The sequence below is a fragment of the Erythrolamprus reginae genome, chromosome 1 (assembly GCF_031021105.1).
Source record: "Erythrolamprus reginae isolate rEryReg1 chromosome 1, rEryReg1.hap1, whole genome shotgun sequence".
NCBI classification, from domain to species: Eukaryota; Metazoa; Chordata; class Lepidosauria; order Squamata; family Dipsadidae; genus Erythrolamprus; species Erythrolamprus reginae.
The window spans coordinates 74,779,394-74,798,757 of record NC_091950.1 but is presented as its reverse complement, the minus strand read 5'-3'; the positions used below and the strand labels follow the sequence as shown (position 1 = coordinate 74,798,757).

The 19,364-nt window shown below is 35.8% G+C and overlaps 1 protein-coding gene across 1 annotated transcript in view; it reads left to right on the top strand.

Moving 5' to 3' along the window:
- Positions 1 to 4,424: 4,424 nt before the first annotated feature.
- The window catches only part of SCFD1 (sec1 family domain containing 1), a 47,585-nt gene continuing 32,645 nt past the window's right edge, over positions 4,425 to 19,364 (top strand). The window contains exons 1-8 of the mRNA XM_070756094.1: positions 4,425 to 4,925; positions 9,239 to 9,309; positions 9,784 to 9,872; positions 10,901 to 10,991; positions 13,573 to 13,695; positions 15,488 to 15,575; positions 16,333 to 16,422; positions 17,807 to 17,862. Of these exons, the coding sequence (XP_070612195.1) occupies positions 4,895 to 4,925; positions 9,239 to 9,309; positions 9,784 to 9,872; positions 10,901 to 10,991; positions 13,573 to 13,695; positions 15,488 to 15,575; positions 16,333 to 16,422; positions 17,807 to 17,862 (639 nt within the window). The 5' untranslated portion in view covers positions 4,425 to 4,894. The remainder of the gene's footprint in view (positions 4,926 to 9,238; positions 9,310 to 9,783; positions 9,873 to 10,900; positions 10,992 to 13,572; positions 13,696 to 15,487; positions 15,576 to 16,332; positions 16,423 to 17,806; positions 17,863 to 19,364) is intronic.

The window sequence follows — 19,364 nt, the reverse complement described above, 5'->3', positions numbered from 1 at the left end:
TCGCTCTTGGCATTTCATCTCCCAGAGCTCCTTGGTAAACCAGGAAGCTTTCCTAGATCCACTGTCATGGAAAGGTCATAAAGGCTCAATCCAATCCAGTACCCCAGATGCCGTCCTATTCCAGGCAACTACTAGGTAGTCAGATGGATTGTGGACAACGGATTCAGGTATTTCCCCAAGCTCCTTCTGGAACTTACGGGTCCATTAGGCATCTGGGTCGGAACCACTTAATTGGTTCTGCTTCCCTGCGATGGAGGAGTGGTGCCTTAAAGTCTAACCTCAGCAGGAAATGATCTGACCACGACAAGGGAGAAATGACTACACCCCTTAATCTCAGATCATCTCTCCATTTCCCTGAAACACTAGGTCAAGCGTGTGGCATTATGGGTGTGCGCATGTGCGCTTTTGGCACTTGGCGTTAAAAAGATTAACCACTGGTTTAGGTGAAACCTAAGTCCCACTAATTTCTGATACACTAAAGTCAGTCAAGATCCAATTCGCGAGGATGGGGGTGTTTTACTTAAAATTGTTTTTAGAAACAATAGAAAATAGTTTATGTTCTGCCTGGGCCGGATCGGAACATAGAAGCACACACTCCCAGAGATTTCAAACTAAACACATTTGCATTTTTATAATGAGCAGTACAAGACAGAATAAGGCTTTTAGTCCATGTTGGCGGTGTTCCCGGTCAAATTGTTTATGAGATAAGCAGCAAACTCTGGGCTGGAAGCCAAATCCAATTAAGGCATTCCTTAAGTGTTTTTTCTATTATTCAAACACAGACTTACAAGTCTTCATGGTTTCCTCAGATGGATGCATCACTGGACAATGAACTTACATGAGTAAGAGCAGTTTGCCAGCAAAGTATTTCTGGAACCCCGAATCTGGGAAATCCACCATTACAAACATTGATTCTCCACACCCCTTTTCCCATGAGCCTCTCTTTTATACTGCCGGGGTGGCAAAATGTTCAAAGAGATATTCAACGTCTAAATCTACAATGTCTAGAAATATTCGTGTCTGTCTCATTCTTCTAGCATCTAAGATTGGGTCCTCAATGTCCCCATCATCCTCTGACTCAGACATTATCATAGCTGGGAGTTCTACAATCTCTGATGGTCCCCCAGGTTCTAACTCCCCTTCACTCTCACTCTCAGCTGGCAAAAACACTGGCCTAGGATACCCAGACGGACCCGGTTCATCCTCCTCAAAGTCTATGACCAACTGAGCAAGCTGTGGGCCACTCACAACAGTTTATAAATGATTAACTTCTAAAGAACACATTTGCTATAAGAAAACAATTGAAATTGTGTGCCAATCCAATTACTTTTGCCTGATAAAATAGCTGTAAATGCACAAGGAATCTACATAATATTGTTTCTTCCAGTACACTTAAAATTTCTTTTCCTATCAAAACACAAGCATATAAAAATCAGGTCAGGAGAAGTTTAGTACTCTGTTTAAATAATTGTGTTACACATCAATCATAGTTTGAAAGTGAAAAGCTAATTCTAATGGAATCAATATGAAATGTTTTGCTTTTATGGCAAAATATTGCCATACAGACATTTCATGTGTGAGATTTCTAAAATTAAATATTGCCATGTCATTTGACTTAACTTGATAATTCTGTTTTATACAATCTGTGTAACATGATGAAAAAGGTCTGTACCCTGCCCTAATTATACTTAATAATGAGAACTGTCAAATGCTAAAAGTAATAATAGACATTTTGTCAATGCTATCAAAAGCTGGGTTCATGATTTTTGGGAAAAAGTGTGAACTAAGTCAATTGCATTCTCTAATTGTATGCATCTATTTGTTACATTGACTTTCATATGTCTGATTAAATCTTGAGCAGTATACATTGACTTTCATATGTCTGATTAAATCTTGAGCAGTAACATAGTTGGTGGTCTTAATATCCCAGTTGTATTCATATACAGACAACTGTAATCAAACAAATGTCTCTTCCAACATCCATAACTGTGACAAACTGACCTTTAAGTGTTAAGTTTAAGATTTAACTTTTTGGTCCCTTTAAAAGTGAAAGTATGGCATATGTGCAGCCAATATTGTATACTTGATTTATAAGAAATTGGCTTATTTCTTCCTTTTAGTGAATGTGTGAAGCCATAGCAAGAAAAAAAACAAATTTCATGGTTCAATTTTCAAGCTGGAATTATATTAAAATGTATGTTAAAAATTTATTTGTTTCCACATTCGGTAATTTGCTCAGAAATCTTAAGTTTTAGACAGACAGTATTTGGACAATAATTCCAGAAACAACAAAGAATTCCAAAATGGGAACAGATAAAGAGAAGACCCTCAAATTTTTTACCAAAAGTGCTTTAATTCTAATGATTTCTTACTGAAAAACTTATAGTTCCTATGTAGACAAACTATAAATTAATAGAGCTTTAGAAGTTAATAATGCTTTAGAAATCATAACCAATGTTTTGGATTTTGACTGGAATGGAAGCTAAGAAAGCATTTTCTAACAAGGGAGTTGATCCAGTAAAAGCTTTTCTATTGCAACTGTCTGAACACAGCTTCTGTGTCATCACTATATAAATTTGTATCAAAATTGAATATAAGTAGTAATTTTGCCATAAGATTCATTCCAAAATGGTGCAGGTAATACATCAATCAAATCTGGAAAAGTGCTGCTTATGTTTAAGGTTGGATCTGGGTCTACACCAAAACTAAATCCAAATCTTACCTAACACAGGTGGAACTCTTATTCCTTTTGCTTTTTTTCATTTTCAATTTCCTTTGCTTTATTATTGACAGATAAATTTTAAAAGTAAATTGTTTTGAAGGAAATCAGCTCTGTGTTAATTTTTTATTCAGATTAGAAAACCTCTGAATCCCATTTCCAATTATTCTGATATAGAAGCGATATTTGTGTCAAAAATACTTACCGTAATCTACCTATCTAATTTGATGGCCCGAAATTAGGCTTTAGATACAGAAATTGCCTGCGAAATGCAGATAATTAACCATTGCTAGGAAAAGAAAGATTGGAATTTAAATCATTCTTGGTATTTTGGGAAGACAAATACAGTATTGTTCATTTTATTACTGAAACAATTGGATTCAATATCTTTCTGGAGATAGATATGGAAAACTGTAGCTCTTCAGATGTTAACCAATTACAATCAGACCTCAGCCACCCAGAAAAATCAAGAGGTAAGGGAATTTAATTAACATTCAGAAAATTTGTGATTTTGCTTCCCTTTCCCTGACCCCTTGTATCTTGGACATAAACTGTTTCAACTCCTACCCTCAAAAACGTCGCTATAGAGTACCGCACATTAAGACAACTAGACACAAGAATAGTTCTTTCCCTGAACGCCATCACTCAGGTAAACAAACAATTCTCACACCACTGTCAAACTATTTACTAAGTCTGCACTACTATTACTACCAGTTTTTTCTCATCATTCTTACCACCCATCTCCTCCCACTTATGACTGTAACTTGTTGCTTGTATCCTGAAGATTTTTATTAATATTGTTTCCTGGTTGCTTATTTGACCCCTGTGACAATCAATAAGTGTTGTACCTCATGATTCTTGACAAATCTATATTTTCTTTTATGTATACTGAGAGCAAATGCATCAAAGACAAATTCCTTGTATGTCCAATCACACTTTTTTATTTGTTTGTTTGTTTTGTCAAGTATGTATTGGTAGTATACAAAGATATAACAATGTACATAATACATATGTAATACATAATACATGGTACTAGTAAGAGAGAAACATTAGGATGGTAGGCATGCTGGTGCTCTTGTGCACACCCCTTACTGACCTCTTAGGAATCGGGTGAGGTCAACAGTGGACAGTCTAAGGCAGGGATAGGCAATGTTGACTCTTCTATGACTTGTGGATTTCCAATCCCAGAATTCCTGAGGCAATCATGCTAGCCCAGGAATTCTGGGAGTTGAAATCCACTTTCATAGAACAGCTAACTTTGCCTGCCCCTGGTCTAAGGGTAAAGGTGATGATACTACAGAGTATTAATAAAGTATGTATGTATGTATGTATGTATGTATGTATGTATGTATATGTGCGTGTGTGTGTATGTATGTTTAAATAAAGTATCAATAAAATTGGCCAATAAACTATTCTATTTTAAGGTGCACTAATAAGTGTGGCTAAAGTTTAGATGTAGGGTCTCCTGCTTGGGCAGGGGGTTGGACTAGATGACCTGCAAGACCCCTTCCAACTCTGTCAATTTGTTAAAAGAACAAGATCTTAAGCAGAATGTGGTCATCATCCTCCTCCTAGGCATTTTTCCCACAAGTGCAGGGTCCGCTATTTCATAAGAATGTTTTGGAGAAGAGCAAATGATGTAACAGTTCTTTTAAGTTTTAGAATGTAAGGGTGGTCCCCTTAAAAGTACCGAAGCATTTTAGTCCCCTAAAGATATCGAAGCCATAGGTTTGGTCGAAAGCTTAAATGCGCTAATCCGCATAAAAGTGTCGAGGATTATTTATTTATTTAATTTATTAATTTATTGGATTTATATACCGCCCCTCTCCGATTACCAACCTGGCCGGCCGGCGCCAGCCATCCTACCAACTCTCACCCACAAAGTGAATAAATGTCCGGAACGAGACGCAGAGTACGACAGGAAAATAATGCCAAATTCCGTTCCTCAAGAAGCACAACGGGGACGTCGGTCTACTAAGAAGCGGCATCTCTCAAAGGAAGCAACCCCCGGGACAACAACAGCATCAGCGCCGACAGGTCGTCCAAGACTTTGGCAGACTCCGCCCGCCGCGCTCCCCGCAAGAACCCGCGTAGTCCTCCGGCGCGCCACGTCTGCCGGGCTGGCGATGGCGCGGCGGTGAGGGGGGCGGAGTCGGCCGGAACCACCGAGGGAAGATGGCGGCCAGCATCCGGGAGAAGCAGACCGGTGAGTGCCCGGCGTTAGGTCTTGTTAGGATTGTTTGGTCTGGTCGCCTTATAACCTTCTTCGGCACGTCTGAAACCTTCACCGGCTCCAAGGAGAAGCCTGAGGGCCGCCGCCGCCTCCTTGGTGTCTGTCCGGCGTGGAATTGTGGCCCTCCCTTCGTCGCTGTAGCTTGCTTCGGTGCTTTTTATGTGCGAGAACTGTTTTCCTGTCCCGTCGTGAGAGCGAGCGGGCGGACGGACATGCCCAGTCTCGGCTGGTCTGATAGAGTCCCCGCTACTGGGATGGCCCTTGTGCCTCTCGCTTAGGGTGCTTCTGGAGGCCTTCCTTTATTTTCGTTTTCCCTTTAGCCCAGGGATAGGCAAAGTTGGCTCTTCTGTGACTTGTAGACTTCAACTCCCAGAATTCCTGAGCCAATCATGCTAGCTCAGGAATTCTGGGAGTTAAAGTCCACAAGTCATAGAAGAGCCAACTTTGCCTACCCCTGGCTTAGCCATTACCACTAGGAAGGACTAAAGTTTGAGGGTATGGTGCAAAAGGGGAAGCTGGTCTTCCATCAGTACAGCTAGTCCTCCAGTGTTGACAGTTCACTCAGTGGCCATTTGTCACACTTATGACCGTTATAGCATCCCCCTCCCCATGGTCATATGATTTACATTCAGCATCTATTGCTGAAAGAGGAGTAGATGCTTGGAACAAACCTCCAGCAGAGGTGGTTGGTAAATCCACAGAAGCTGAATTTAAACATATTTGGGATAAATATATATCCATCCTAAGGAAATAGTATAAGGACAGGAAATAGTATAAGGGCAGACTAGATGAACCATGAGGTCTTTTTCTGCCGTGGATCTCTGTTTCCATGCTTCACAACTGATTAACAGATTATTAGGATTTGCTTAACAATAGGGTGGCTAATTTAAAACCTGCTGCGATTCACTTGACAAATGTGGTAAGAAAAGTCATAACATGGGACAAACTCACTTAACAAATGTTTCACTTAGCAACATAAATTTTTGGATTCAATAGCAATATCACTTACGTTTAGATGCCACTTTACAGTGCTTTTACAGCCCTCTCTAAGGGGTTTACAGAGAGTTAGAATATTGCCCCCAACAATCTGGGTCCTCATTTTATCCACCTTGGAAGGATGGAAGGCTGAGTCAACTTTGAGCCTGCTGAGTTTTGAACTGCCAAATTGCAGCCAGCCAGCAGTGAGCACAAGTAGCCTGCATTCTAACCAATGCACCACTGCACAGTTGTGGTCGTAACTCAAGAACTACCTGTACTTGCAAACGAAATTGTTTCAGAAAGAAATAAATACTTGAATTTATTTTCAGGCTGGTATGCCAGATTAATCTTTTTCAAATCAACAAGACAATTTGAAAATATAAGAGTGAATCGTTTATAAGAAAGATGTACTTTGTAAAACAGGGTCCTTTAAGGGGACATTCCCCAAGCAGGTGCCCTCGTATTTGATGAATGGATGCATCTATCATTCCCATCCAATAGTGGTTATACTCATTGGGATTATGGGGTTTGTCATCTAAGCCATCTGGAAACCACTTGGGTGAGGAAAGTTGCACTAGAGTCAGGTCCACCCCCCACCCACCCCCAAGGTAGACAATGTCAGCTCTACTTCTGTTAAATTATGAGACATTGATTTTATAGCTTGGTTTACAGCCCAATATCATAGGTTAAAAAAAATTCCCAGATGCTCTCAGAGGTTAAGCTTAGAAGTAAAAATTACTTGCTATTATGCCACAGAAGAGGGAAGGATGTGTTCAGTTCACAACAATTATATTATATATGGAGTTAAAATATAACTTTAAACTAATCCATATCAAATTTGTTTTATCATTTTGTTTCAATATGCTTTATTTGGAGGGATCCTTTGGCAGGTTTCCATGGTGTGCTTTGATTTATAGGTATACCTTTCTTGCTCTCATCAATTTAGTAACTCGTAGGAGAATCCATAACTGCTATACCTTTGTATAGGGACTTTTCAAAGTTGAAAAGATGTTGACCTATTGGCAAAATGCCAGAGAGGGTGCTAACCTAGTCTCCCAAAATACAGCTTAGATGTGACCATAAAAAGTTGTTTTTCTTGCTCCAACTGGGACATAGACAAGGGCCTTTTGTCATATTTTAGTAAGATGACAGTATGGAAGGAAACAAATCCCAAAGTATCAAGAAATTAAGCTTTAAAAAAGTCATCTAAATCTTGAATCATGAATAGAAACAAACTGGCAATCTGTGTATTCCCTATAGGACAGATATAATTTGGCCATTTCTATTCAACAATATTCCCACAGAGCCATTTTGGTTAGAAACCTTCCTTCTAGAAATTGCTCTAAAATGCAAGCATAACTAGAAATATTAAACTTACATGGATTTAAATATTCCAAGAAATTTTACATATGGAGGAATACAAGTCTAATAAATAAGCTTTATTTTATAATAAAGAAAATAAGAATGTTTAGCTTCTTACATCAAAAAAGAGGCAATATCCAAAAATAAGCAAGATTTCTAAAGAGCTATTACCTTAAGAATTAATGGACATAGATGACTTCTTGATTCATATTCATATTGATTCATATTCATTCTTGAAATGAAACCAGGGTCCTCCTTTTATGCACTACAGCTAATAGGTGCTTCTAATATCTGATATCTTCTAGGTGTGTTTGATCACAGCTCCCATAATTCCTTGTCACTGCATCCAAAGATCATGGCAATTACCTGTAGTAGAAATGTAATAGGTGACAGGTTGAAAGTACACTCTTACAACTTTGGAAATCATGAACGCCATAGCCTGCCAAAAACAGGGACTTTGCTGAAGAGAAACAGAAAAATTTGGGACGTCTTTCCGTCATAGTAATTGTGTAGATGAAAGATAGAAACACCATAAAAATAGATGCCATAAATAATAAACAAACATTAAAAATTGGGGTGTCAGTATAGGGAAGAGAGTAGAAAATAGAATACCAACATAGTTATTATATAATAATTGTGAAGGAGGTATACTTTTTATTGCTCTCCTTTAATTAATTTATTTATTTATTGGATTTGTATGCCGCCCCGAGTCTTCGGAGAGGGGAGGCATGCAAATCAAATCAAATCAAATCAAATAAATAAATAAATAAAATTGTTGATTGAGTCCTACAGGATTGAGTGGCATAGAAGTCAAATAAACAAATAAATATATCAATGGCCCCTTCTGCATGATTAGTGCTTACCATGAAAGAGAAGGTCTACACATAAACATGTTTTTAATAAATGTCTCCTCCAATATGAGAAGAGCAATAGAAGGCAACAGTCTTCTTATTTCTTTCTGTATAGCTTTAATCAAAAACCAGAGCTTTCAAATAAATCCCCCTTTTTCTTCAGATCTTTACATTGCTACCGGTATGAAGAACTTTGAATATAAATTACATGTGAAGCCTTTTTTCTTCTTGTTGATAATCTTTTGAATAGTTTGGTTTTGCCTTCTTTTTTAAACTGAAATTTCTGAAGGACTTGATAAATGTAATGACTGGTTAAATAAGATAATTGTCCTATATTTATCAAATAATGATGATTAGAATATAGTAGAGAATCTTTTCTGGAATTTAAAATTATCACAGTCAAAGTTTGTATAGTTAGAACTCACTTAATGATGGGTCTATTTAAGTGTCCAGTCAAACTTAGGACAATGCTATAAAATTAACTGTACAACTAGTCCTCACTTTTTTTTAAAATTGTCACAGTATCTCTGCAGTCCCGGCAATCGACATTTAGGCATTTTGTGAGTATTGATGACTGGTGCAATGCCTTGCAGTCAAATGATGTACATTGGCATGGTTCCCAACCCAGTTCCAACAAGCAGAGTTGTTAGAATTTGGCAGTAAAATCCACAAGTCAAAGACATATGATGTCTCACTTAACAACCCACTGTGATTTGCTTAGCAACAATGTTTAACAACAGACTAGAGTTACCAGTCACAACTGTGGTCACTAAGCAAAGATTTTCCAATTGTATTTATTCTGCCCACTGCATTTGATAAAGGTGGTGTCAAGGGCTTACTAGGACATTTGTATAAATGTGCTGAATATCTAGGGATTTGCACATGTTTTGATTTTCTTTATAGTTCTCTGTTTTAGATGTCAATATCCATAAACAAGAATTCCTCCGGTCCTTTAGTTTGAAAGAAGCATTTTGGTATATCTTATTTAAAAGATTACAGGCCCATTCTCTGCAGTGCCCCTTGCAAATATAAATATTTTAAGTTTGTGATCATCAAAATTATTAATAAATAAAATTGAATTCTTTCTTTTTTCAGTGGCTTTGAAGCGCATGTTGAATTTTAATGTGCCACCTGTTAAAAACAGTACAGGTGAACCAGTATGGAAAGTAAGTCTAGTTATAAATTGATCTTTTATTCAAGATAACTGATATTGTCATATTTTTGAAAAATATATTTTATAATTCGACATGGTAAAGCGACATGGTAGAGCAATTGCTATTTGTGAAAAACAAAGAAATACATTTTTAAAATGACAGTTGAAAATTACTTGGCCTGAAATTTGATGAAAGCTATATAAAAAAACAAATGTAAACATCGAAGAACATTTATTTTCAAAACTATTCTTAATATTGCAACTAAAACTGTTTAACTTACTGTTTTATCCTTTCTGTAAATTTACCCCTTCCTTTATTTAAATAAAAGGTGTCCTTGCTTTTTGACTACTACCACATTTTGAGGTAGTTGAGGACTACCTATAATATTAACTATATAGTAAGTGTTTGTGTGCAAAGAGCATACATAGAGTGTATTAAGGTTATGTATATAGTGTATGTCTTAATATTTGTATTTTTTCATTTTAGGTTCTTATTTATGACAGATTTGGCCAGGACATAATATCTCCATTACTCTCTGTGAAAGAATTAAGAGATATGGGCATTACTTTGCATCTGTATGTATTGTGTATGTTTATGTCTGTGAATATATTGTAATGCATAGTATTTGAAAGATTTTGCATGATTGAAAATTTATCAGATTGAATTGCAAATCGGATATCCTGCCAATGCATTGCTTGTCTTGTCAAAAGCAGACTTGAAGCACTCGCATGACAGTCAGTATAAAGTTAAACAAGTTTGATGATAAAATTATTAGTTTGGAAAATACTGAAAAACACTAAAAGAAAAATCTAAAAATATATGTTTTAATCATATGTCAAAACTTATTTCAGTAGAGTTCAAAAGAGTTCACAGAGGTTGCTGATGGGAGAAAATATATTTCATTAAATAGTATATCTTATTTCCTTATTGGCCAAGATACAGTCACTTACAGAGATTGTCATGGAATAAATAAAAAGTTCTACTCTTGTATTTTTGAGTAGAACTTAAATCTGTTTGATTTTACACATTAGTGTGTTCTAGTTGGTTTAACTTTTTAAAAATATTTCGTTATAAACCTCTTTGCCTTTTAGTACAATTAATTATAGACCATCATTTATGGAAAGATGATAAAGGTAATAATACTCAGCTTTTTGTAATGCTTAATTTAGAGTAAATTCATAGGATCAAAGTGATGTCTTTGTTCTTTAAATGTTTTTTTGGTTTGTTTGTTTGTTTTATTTAATCTATGTACCACCCAATCCCGCAGGATTCAGGGCATCTTACAACAATAAAACAAAACAGTAAGAAGTCAAATTCGAGCATCAATAACAATAAAACCCCTATATAAACAAAATAAACCTTAAGAATTATAACAATAAAAGCCCCTTAATCCCATCAAAACAATAATATAATCACTCATACCAATCAGAAGATGTTTGGGCCAGATATAAGATGTTAATTCTCACGGCCCCCAGGTCTGTCGGCAGAGCCAGGTCTTCAAGGCTTTTTGGAAGGCCTGTAGGGTAGGGGCAGTACAGAATTGTGGGGTAGTTGGTAGTTTGTTTATTTGGTATTAAATAACATAAGTTTCTTTTCTTTTCAGTCTTCTTCATTCTGATCGCGACCCTATTCCTGACGTTCCAGCAATATATTTTGTAATGCCAACAGAAGAAAATATTGATAGGCTATGCCAGGTAAATATGACCTATTTAACGTTTTCTATAAATAGTAACGAAATTATAGTATAGAATTCAAGGAGATACAAATAATATGAGAGAGTAACATCTCTGTGTTCCAAGGCTTGTTAAGAGGCAGACATTTCATCTCAGTAATACATGTGAGGGATACATTCTGAGGAAGTGATCATCCAATGCTTGATTTCATAGTTTTCAAAAGAGATAGACTTGAGTGTACTCAAACTTGTGGCTTGAATTTTTGGATGTGAAAGTTATCTTCTTCAGATGGGGAGATAAAGACTCAGTTAAATAACTGGCTACTGTATAGTACTAGTAAAAACAGCTTGGATTCCTTGATAATGGACATGTTTACAAGAATGATGGATTCCTTGCAAGAGATGGATTCATAAGAACTGGGAAGAATGTGATTTAAAATACCTTTAAAACTTAATGCTATAGCTATAAATTGAATACTGTTGGAAGAGGAGGATACAGCCCAGTAAATAAACACCATGAAGTACTAAGAACTAGACTAGAAAAGTTTTGGCTTTTTAAAAAAAAAAATGTCCAAAATGTTTTTTAAAAAATAGGAAAGAATAAAACTTAGTTACATAATTCAAGGATTCTACTTTATTTAAATGCATGAAGCAACAAGAATCATGTGTGAAAGAAATACATATGTGTTTGTGAATGAAGAATTTAGCCTGAGGGTCTAGACAAGTGCATTTTTCTAAGAATATAAGGCAGAATAAAAAGCAGATATGTTATTGTGAAGAGATGTTATAGTTTTTAGACGGGGGGATTAGTGATTGCACCCAAAACTTGAGCAGAATCAAGTCTCTTGGAAGCTTTTCTACCATGAGTTTTCAAAGGCCAAATGCATCAGGCAGAAGTTTCTATGTTTCTAAGTTTTGTTGAGGCATAATCCTAATATCTCAGTGTCATGAGTAGGTCATCAATTGGTCTGTATCCACAGCCGCAGAGTTTTCATAGGCAGAAATTTTGGATACAAACAAGCAAGAGTTTTCAATAAGAATGGTATTTCCAGTGAAGTAAGCCAAGCTAGCAGTTGCCCTGAAATAGAACTTATGTCAATGAACTAGGTAACAGACTTCCCTTGCATGTAAACTGCCGCTCTGTTCTCTATTCTTCATTGCATATGGCATACATACAAGCTTAATAGTCTTTCTAGTTCCAATGATTTCCCAATGAATCTGCTTCAGGCATTGGAATGCTTGATGCTTCTTTAGGATGAGGTCCAACCAGCTCTTCTGGAGGAAGTTGTGTCAGAGTTGGAGCTGACCCTGACACTCCTGGGCCAGACTATTGTGTCCAATCATTATTCATATACTGTATTCTTCACAGGAACTTTGGCTAGTAATCCAAGCCTTCACCCAAGCCCCCTTCAGATCTTCACTGCAGTTCCTCATACAGAAAATGGCATTTGTGAATATCTAAGCTATGAATTCAGCCAGGCACATAGCAGAAATTGGGGTCACACTCTACCAAGTAAGACTTTTGTATCATCTAGCCAGGAGTTATCACTCTGAACTTCGACCCAGCCATGCAGTCTTTCATCAGAGCCAGAAAAGTATCTTCCCATCCATCTGGTGCCTCAGTTCCAAATAAGAGACATATATTGACATATATTGAATGTCAGGAGAGCATCAAGATTCATTAGTAAAGAACTTTGAATTTTGTCTTATATGCCTTAGACAGCTATATCTTATCTCATTGCGGAATGTCATTACTCCATTATAGGGAGATGGTATTTGAGATTTCCTTTGCAAGTATATTTTCTATAGCAGACAAAATGCATTCAAACCTTCAGTTTGTATTTAATATGCCTATTTCTCAAATATGCTTCTTTGAGCTCTCCAAATAGCTTTTTATTCAGAAACTGCAGACAGAGCACTGACTGAATCTTATATCCATCTTTGGAGGACATGGGAGGGAAATAGCCACTGCATAATATCTCTTCAATAGAAAAATGCTTCCTAGCTATGATACAAATTATTTAATCAGCAGATGAGGTATATCCATATTTTAAAGTCCTAGCTGTATCACAGAATTATGATAAATTATCCCATATTTTCTGTAACCCAGAGACATTCATTTTAAAATAAATAAGCACTATTTAACTTAGAAACATTTTAAAAATTATATTAATGAAGGCCAGTGTTACCAATAAGGAACTAAAAATATGGTATCTCAATTGAAATTTCAATAGTGATGGATGACTCAGCAAAGGACTAGAAAAATGCATTTAATCAGGGTACAGGACACCCCAAATTTAATTTAACATACCTCCTTGGTTTGTTTTACAAAGTTTCATACAACCACATCTGCTCAGCTGTTCAGTTTTATGCATCCACATTCAACTTTTCATGGTATATGTTAAAGGTAATTTCTATATGTTTAAGTTAATAAAATTGTACTCCTAAATAAGGCAAGTTCTTGGCAGTTAATTTGTCAAATGGATAATTGCATAAAATAATTACATCTTTACTGTTTGCTAAATATTTTAATCTTAAAGCACTCTTGTTCACTAAAAGCCCACTTTTTAAACATTATTTGGTTTGGTCTTTTTTTCTTTCAGGATCTTAGAAACCAACTTTACGAATCGTATTATTTAAATTTTATTTCTGCCATTTCAAGAAGTAAACTGGAAGATATAGCAAATGCTGCTCTTGGTGCCAATGCAGTTACACAAATTGCTAAGGTACAGAATGTCCACAGAGTATGGGTTAAACAGAAGATCATAGAGAATAATGGGACTAAGATCCTATGGGACTTCCATCTACAGATAAGCAAGTACTGGCCAATCAGCGAGACATCAGTGTAAATAAGGACCAGAAAACAGCAGTGGTTTTAGATGTAGGGGTTCCAAATACTAACAATGTCAGGGTTAGGGAGTATGAGAGTGTTGTGGCCCGCCAGCAGAGCTGGCAGCAGAGACAGACAGTGAGGAGATTGGGGAAGAACATGGGCCAGTCCTGGGGGCTGGGGGAAGTTCAGATAAGGGCTTTGCCTCAGAAGCAGAGAGGGAGCTAGACAGCAGTGAAGCAGAGGAACAGCTGGAACCTGTTCCCAGTGTGTGCATGTGCAGAGCTGCCAGAAGACAAGAACTGAGAAAGCAGGGTTGACTTGGGAGTAAAGCCAGACCTTGGAGATGATCGGCCCCTCCCATAGGAAACAAAAGAGGAATGGATGGGGCTGGAAACAATTAGTTTCCTTGGTCGTTTCAAGAGTGGAAAGTTCTGTTTGTAACTCTAATAGACTCTATGCCAAGTTTTGCCTTGCCCTACATTTGGAAACTAGTTCTCTGGCAGTGTTTGCCAAGCCTTGCAGACTGTGAATGAAAGGAATTCACGGCCATGTAAATAAAAGAGGTTTTGCTGAGACAAAGACTCTGCTTCATGCTTTCTAAGGAAGCCTAGGTCAAAACAGAGAAGCTGGAGAAAGTACCAGGACCTGAAGGAATAACCGGAAAGAACATGGAAGATAAAGGCCAAAATGGTTCCAGTGGTGGTAGGAACACTCAGGGCTGTGACTTCTAAGTTGGGAAAGTAGCTCCAGTGTGATTCCAGGAACAATATCAGAGTCCAGAAAAGGGCAGGGCTAGGAACAGCTAAGATACAGCACAGAACTCTCAAACTCCTAGGCCTCTGATAGAGGACCCAGGATTTAGATTCACGTCACCCATAGGGATAAAAAGGAGATTTTTTTTTTCATAGAGAGAATGGATTATGCATGAAGATGTATACCCAGTTGCAAACTTAGTTGAGATAACTCACATTTTATCATGTTTTGATTTATTTATTAAACAAATTTATATGACTGACAAACTCACACACGGTAACTCTAGCTGGCTTGTATAATACACATACCCTGCAGTAGCAAGAAACAGTCAAATCAATGGTTGATCAGCTCCATGTCAACATGGAATTCCCCAGGCCTTTCAACAGAAACACTCTTTGCTTTTTCTGGAAAAGTATCAAGTTGGGGACTAGTTTTATTTCTGGGGTAAATGATATTCCATAGGGAGGGAATCATCCCAGAGACACATAATGCATGTAGGCATTAATTATATTTTGTGATGGTTTTGTTTTATTGGAAGTTCTTTGCACAAGTTGGAACACCTATATTTTTATGAATCCTTAATTACTGTAATCCTCCGCATCATATATTTTTGTAGTATTGCTAAAGAAAAGTAAAAATGAGATAATAAAATAATGTTAAAATAGAAAAGTAAAGGTCCTTTGGATCCAGCCCTCATAATGTCTGTCACTGGCTCCTTAAAGATGTTGTGCTTTTGCCGTCTTACTGCCCTATGATTGTGTCATCTTTAGTGTACCTCTTTAATTTACACACATACTTTTCCTGAAACTGCCTTGCTATTACTTTATTTTCTTATTCTTATCACTGTTATATTTCTCAAATATATTAGTTAAATATGTGCAATATCTACAAAGATGTTTCTGTAGTGGTAATAATTTTGTCTTGATGTATAGGTTTTTGACCAATACCTCAATTTCATTACCTTGGAAGATGACATGTTTGTGTTATGCAATCAAAATAAGGAGCTTGTTTCATATCATGGTAGGTGATTCTTTTATTTGATGCAATGTGTGGCATTTTAAATCAATATTTGTTAGACTTTTTCAGCCTACCCTTTAAACCACGTTATGGAGGGTGTAGTACAATTAAACCAAATAAGATCTTAATGTTGTAATTATTTGCATGCATACAAATTTTCTATCACTGATACAGAATTTTGCTATTAAACACTTAGGCCACATCATTAAACATGCATTTGTTACTAAGATAAAAATGGATCTTAATGAGGCAATTTTTTAAAACTGCAATCTTTTAGCTTCTGAAAGAATGTTCCAGGATCTTATGAGTTTACAAAGAGCAAAAGAAGGATGCTAGGATTTGTTGGTGGGATCATCCTCAGAATTTTTGGGGGAAATAATCCCTTGAGATGGCTTATTTAATTTCTTTCCAGTGGGATAGATGGAAGAGAAATAATGATAGTAAAACCTGGTTTACACAAAGCAGGGTTGGATTGCCTGATCCAAGTCAAGAAAAAGGGAAAAAAATGTCATGTTTATTAAATCTTCCATGTATCTGCCTATCAATAGATTGGTTTATCAGCCTTTGCTTGTTTGATGCTCTCTACATTAATAGCATCAAGATATATTTTTCATTATGGAAAGAAGACTAAGTAGTGTTTTTCAGGTTGTATGAGTTGCATATATGTGTGCTATATCTTTCAGTGTAGGATTTATTATATAGAATTATTTGCTAGAAATAAAGCCACTCTGATTATTTTTCTTTCTTCTTGATACTATAGCCATTAACAAACCAGACATAACAGATACAGATATGGAGACCATTATGGATACAATTGTTGACAGCCTTTTCTGTTTCTTTGTTACACTTGGTAAGTGTAAACTTCTTTTTTCATTGTTGTACAATTATTAGTAAAGATGATGACTTCTATTTCGATATACTATCTGGAGTAAATAATAAGAAAACAGGATTTGTCATCTCTTATGTGCGCTTCTATATTTTTTTCTCATTATTCCATTAGTTTATCCTATCCAAAATAACATCTTCTCAAAGATTCCTCATCAGTTTGAACCCTGAATTTAAACTTTTTAAAATACTCATCATATTTCCTATTTTCACGGAGATATGATATTGTAAGCTTGAATTAAACAGAATTGATATTGTACATTTGTATAAAATTTGAAATTATTTTTAATTGTTTTACAATTAATTTAATTGTTTTACAATTAAAATAAAGTTTTAGATCATATGAGGATTTTTAAAAATACATTCTGCATTGGAAGTCCTGAACTCATGTTGAGAGGGACTATATTCAAGTGAGCTTATGATCAGATATTAAAACATTTATACTAGTCACCAATTTATTTTTGGACTCTATACTAATGTTAAATAGTTAATTATTAATTAATTCATCTGCCACATGAATCCCAGTGACCAATCCAGTCCCGCAGAGTCGGCCTTCTCCAGGTTTTGTCAACTAGATAATGTTGTTTGTTGGGACCTAGGGGAAGAGCCTTCTCTGTGAGGGGCCCTGGGCCTCTGGAATCTGCTCCCCGTGGAGATTCATACTGCCCACTTAAGATCACTAATGCCATCAGGCTTGGGGCTATTAGATTCTTGCCCCCTGGTCAATGAATGAGAGAATGTTGAGCAAATGGAATGACTGTTTTTTATGGATTGGGGGGGGGGGTTGTTAGACTTTTAATTAATTGATTGGATTTAAGATACTGTATATTGTTTATTATATGTTGTGAGCCGCTCCAAGTCCTCGGAGAGCAGCGGCATAGAAGTCAAACAAACAAACAAATGATGTTAAAGGCCAGAATGATTGAAAACATAATATTTGAAGAACTTACTTTTCCAGTATATGCTGGACCACTGATTAAAATTAACTTTGGAGCCCTGTTTTGTGTTCTAATAAATTTTGGGACTATCTTTTTAGAACTAGTAAGACTGGAGTTTTGGTGGCTTTGGCCAGTACTTGGGAAGTCTATTCCAGGAGAATACTGATGTCATTCTGAAAGTTAGTAAAGGCCTTCTTTTTAGCAGAGCCGCCAATATATAATATTCTTGTTGCTTTATCAATCTGCTGTTTTTATTTTCTGAAAGGTGCTATAAACTTTGTCTGCTTTTTCAATATGTATGTATATGTCTATATAAAAAATGCACTGTGCAGCTTTGCAAACAATAGGTAATATATCTTAAATATATTCTAGAGTTGATCAAAGGATATTTCTTGAACATTATTTTTACAGGAGCAATTCCAATAATTAGATGCTCAAGAGGAACAGCAGCAGAAATGGTGGCAGTGGTAAGTTATGAAATATCACAACTTAATTAGACATTGAAATAAACATTGTAGGTTTCAAGTTTCAAGTTTTATTGGATTTATATGCCGCCCCTCTCCGAAAACTCGGGGCGGCTAACAACAATCATGAACAATATACAATAAAATCCAATACTAAAAGCAAATTAAAACCCCTTAATATATAAAAACCAAACATAGGTGCTTTAATATAAAATGTAGATTTGATTTTATATAGCAGTTAGTGTAGTTTCTGTAGCTTGCAAAAACAAATTTCATCCTCTTCCAAGTGCTCAATCAAACCTTTGATTTTCTTGTACCAACATTTGGAATAACATTAGTAGGTTTTATTTGCTGACTACACATATTGTTCTATTACAGTGTGGACAAATGCTAACAACATATAAGTATTAACAGGCTATTCATTTTATACTTTTCACCTAGTCTTATAATAGATAATTGGCATTTTTATTTGTATTGTTTGACTTGAAGTGCAGAAGAGATTTGGCATTTGTTTGATGGTAAATTCAGACAGATGGATTTATCAAGTCAAGCACATTTGAAGAATTTCACAATTCATCTTATTCAATCAAATCTTAAACTTGCTTTGATGCAGAATAAATAGATTTTAGTATTATATACTTTTCTCTCCAATCTCATCTGGTACTGTTGCAATATTATTTTTTTCTATTAGTTAATTGTTTTTAATTCTTCTATCAAACTTATACATAGTTTAAAAATCTGGCTTGTTAAAATACTAGAGATAACAACATATCTATTTTATTTTATTTCTCACTGATTCTTAGAGACTGATCGGGACAAATCTCTACAGTTCTCTTGGCAAGATTTTTTCAGAAGTGTTTGCCACTGCTTCCTTACTTGGGCTGGCTTTGTGCTAAAGTGTGACTAGATCTCAAGGTCTCCTGTTTTTTAATCTGATCCTTTTAACCACTATGCCAGACTTACACTCATATCTATTTTAATTTTCATCAAACAAACCAACTTTATATTCCAACCTTTTGCTCCTAACTATCTTGATCTTTAATCCCTCCAAACAATGTCTTAGAACTTGATTTCTTTTCATTTTTATTTTGTTCCTTCGCATAATTTTTTTCAAAATAAAATCTATTATAAGGAAATTATCCAGGCCACTCTATTGATTTCTCATTTGCATATATCTTTTAACTTTTAAGACATTAGCCACTTATTTTTGCATGTCCAGTGTAACTCTGAACATATTCTGGAAGCCTATCATTTTTAAATCTACTTTCAAATCACTCTTAATCATGTCAGTACAATTGGTTCCTCTTTCATTACAAACATCTTTTAAACATAGATTATCTATAGAGGCAGACACTCTTGGAATTAACTTCTGGGCCTATTGTTCACAAATATCCTTAAGTATATTCAGTATTAAAGTATTTTGTGCTGTTCTGTATTAATAAATCAAATTTAAGTGTTTGTCACCTGTATAATATCCAAATTTTAAACCTCTCAGTTTTTTTAAA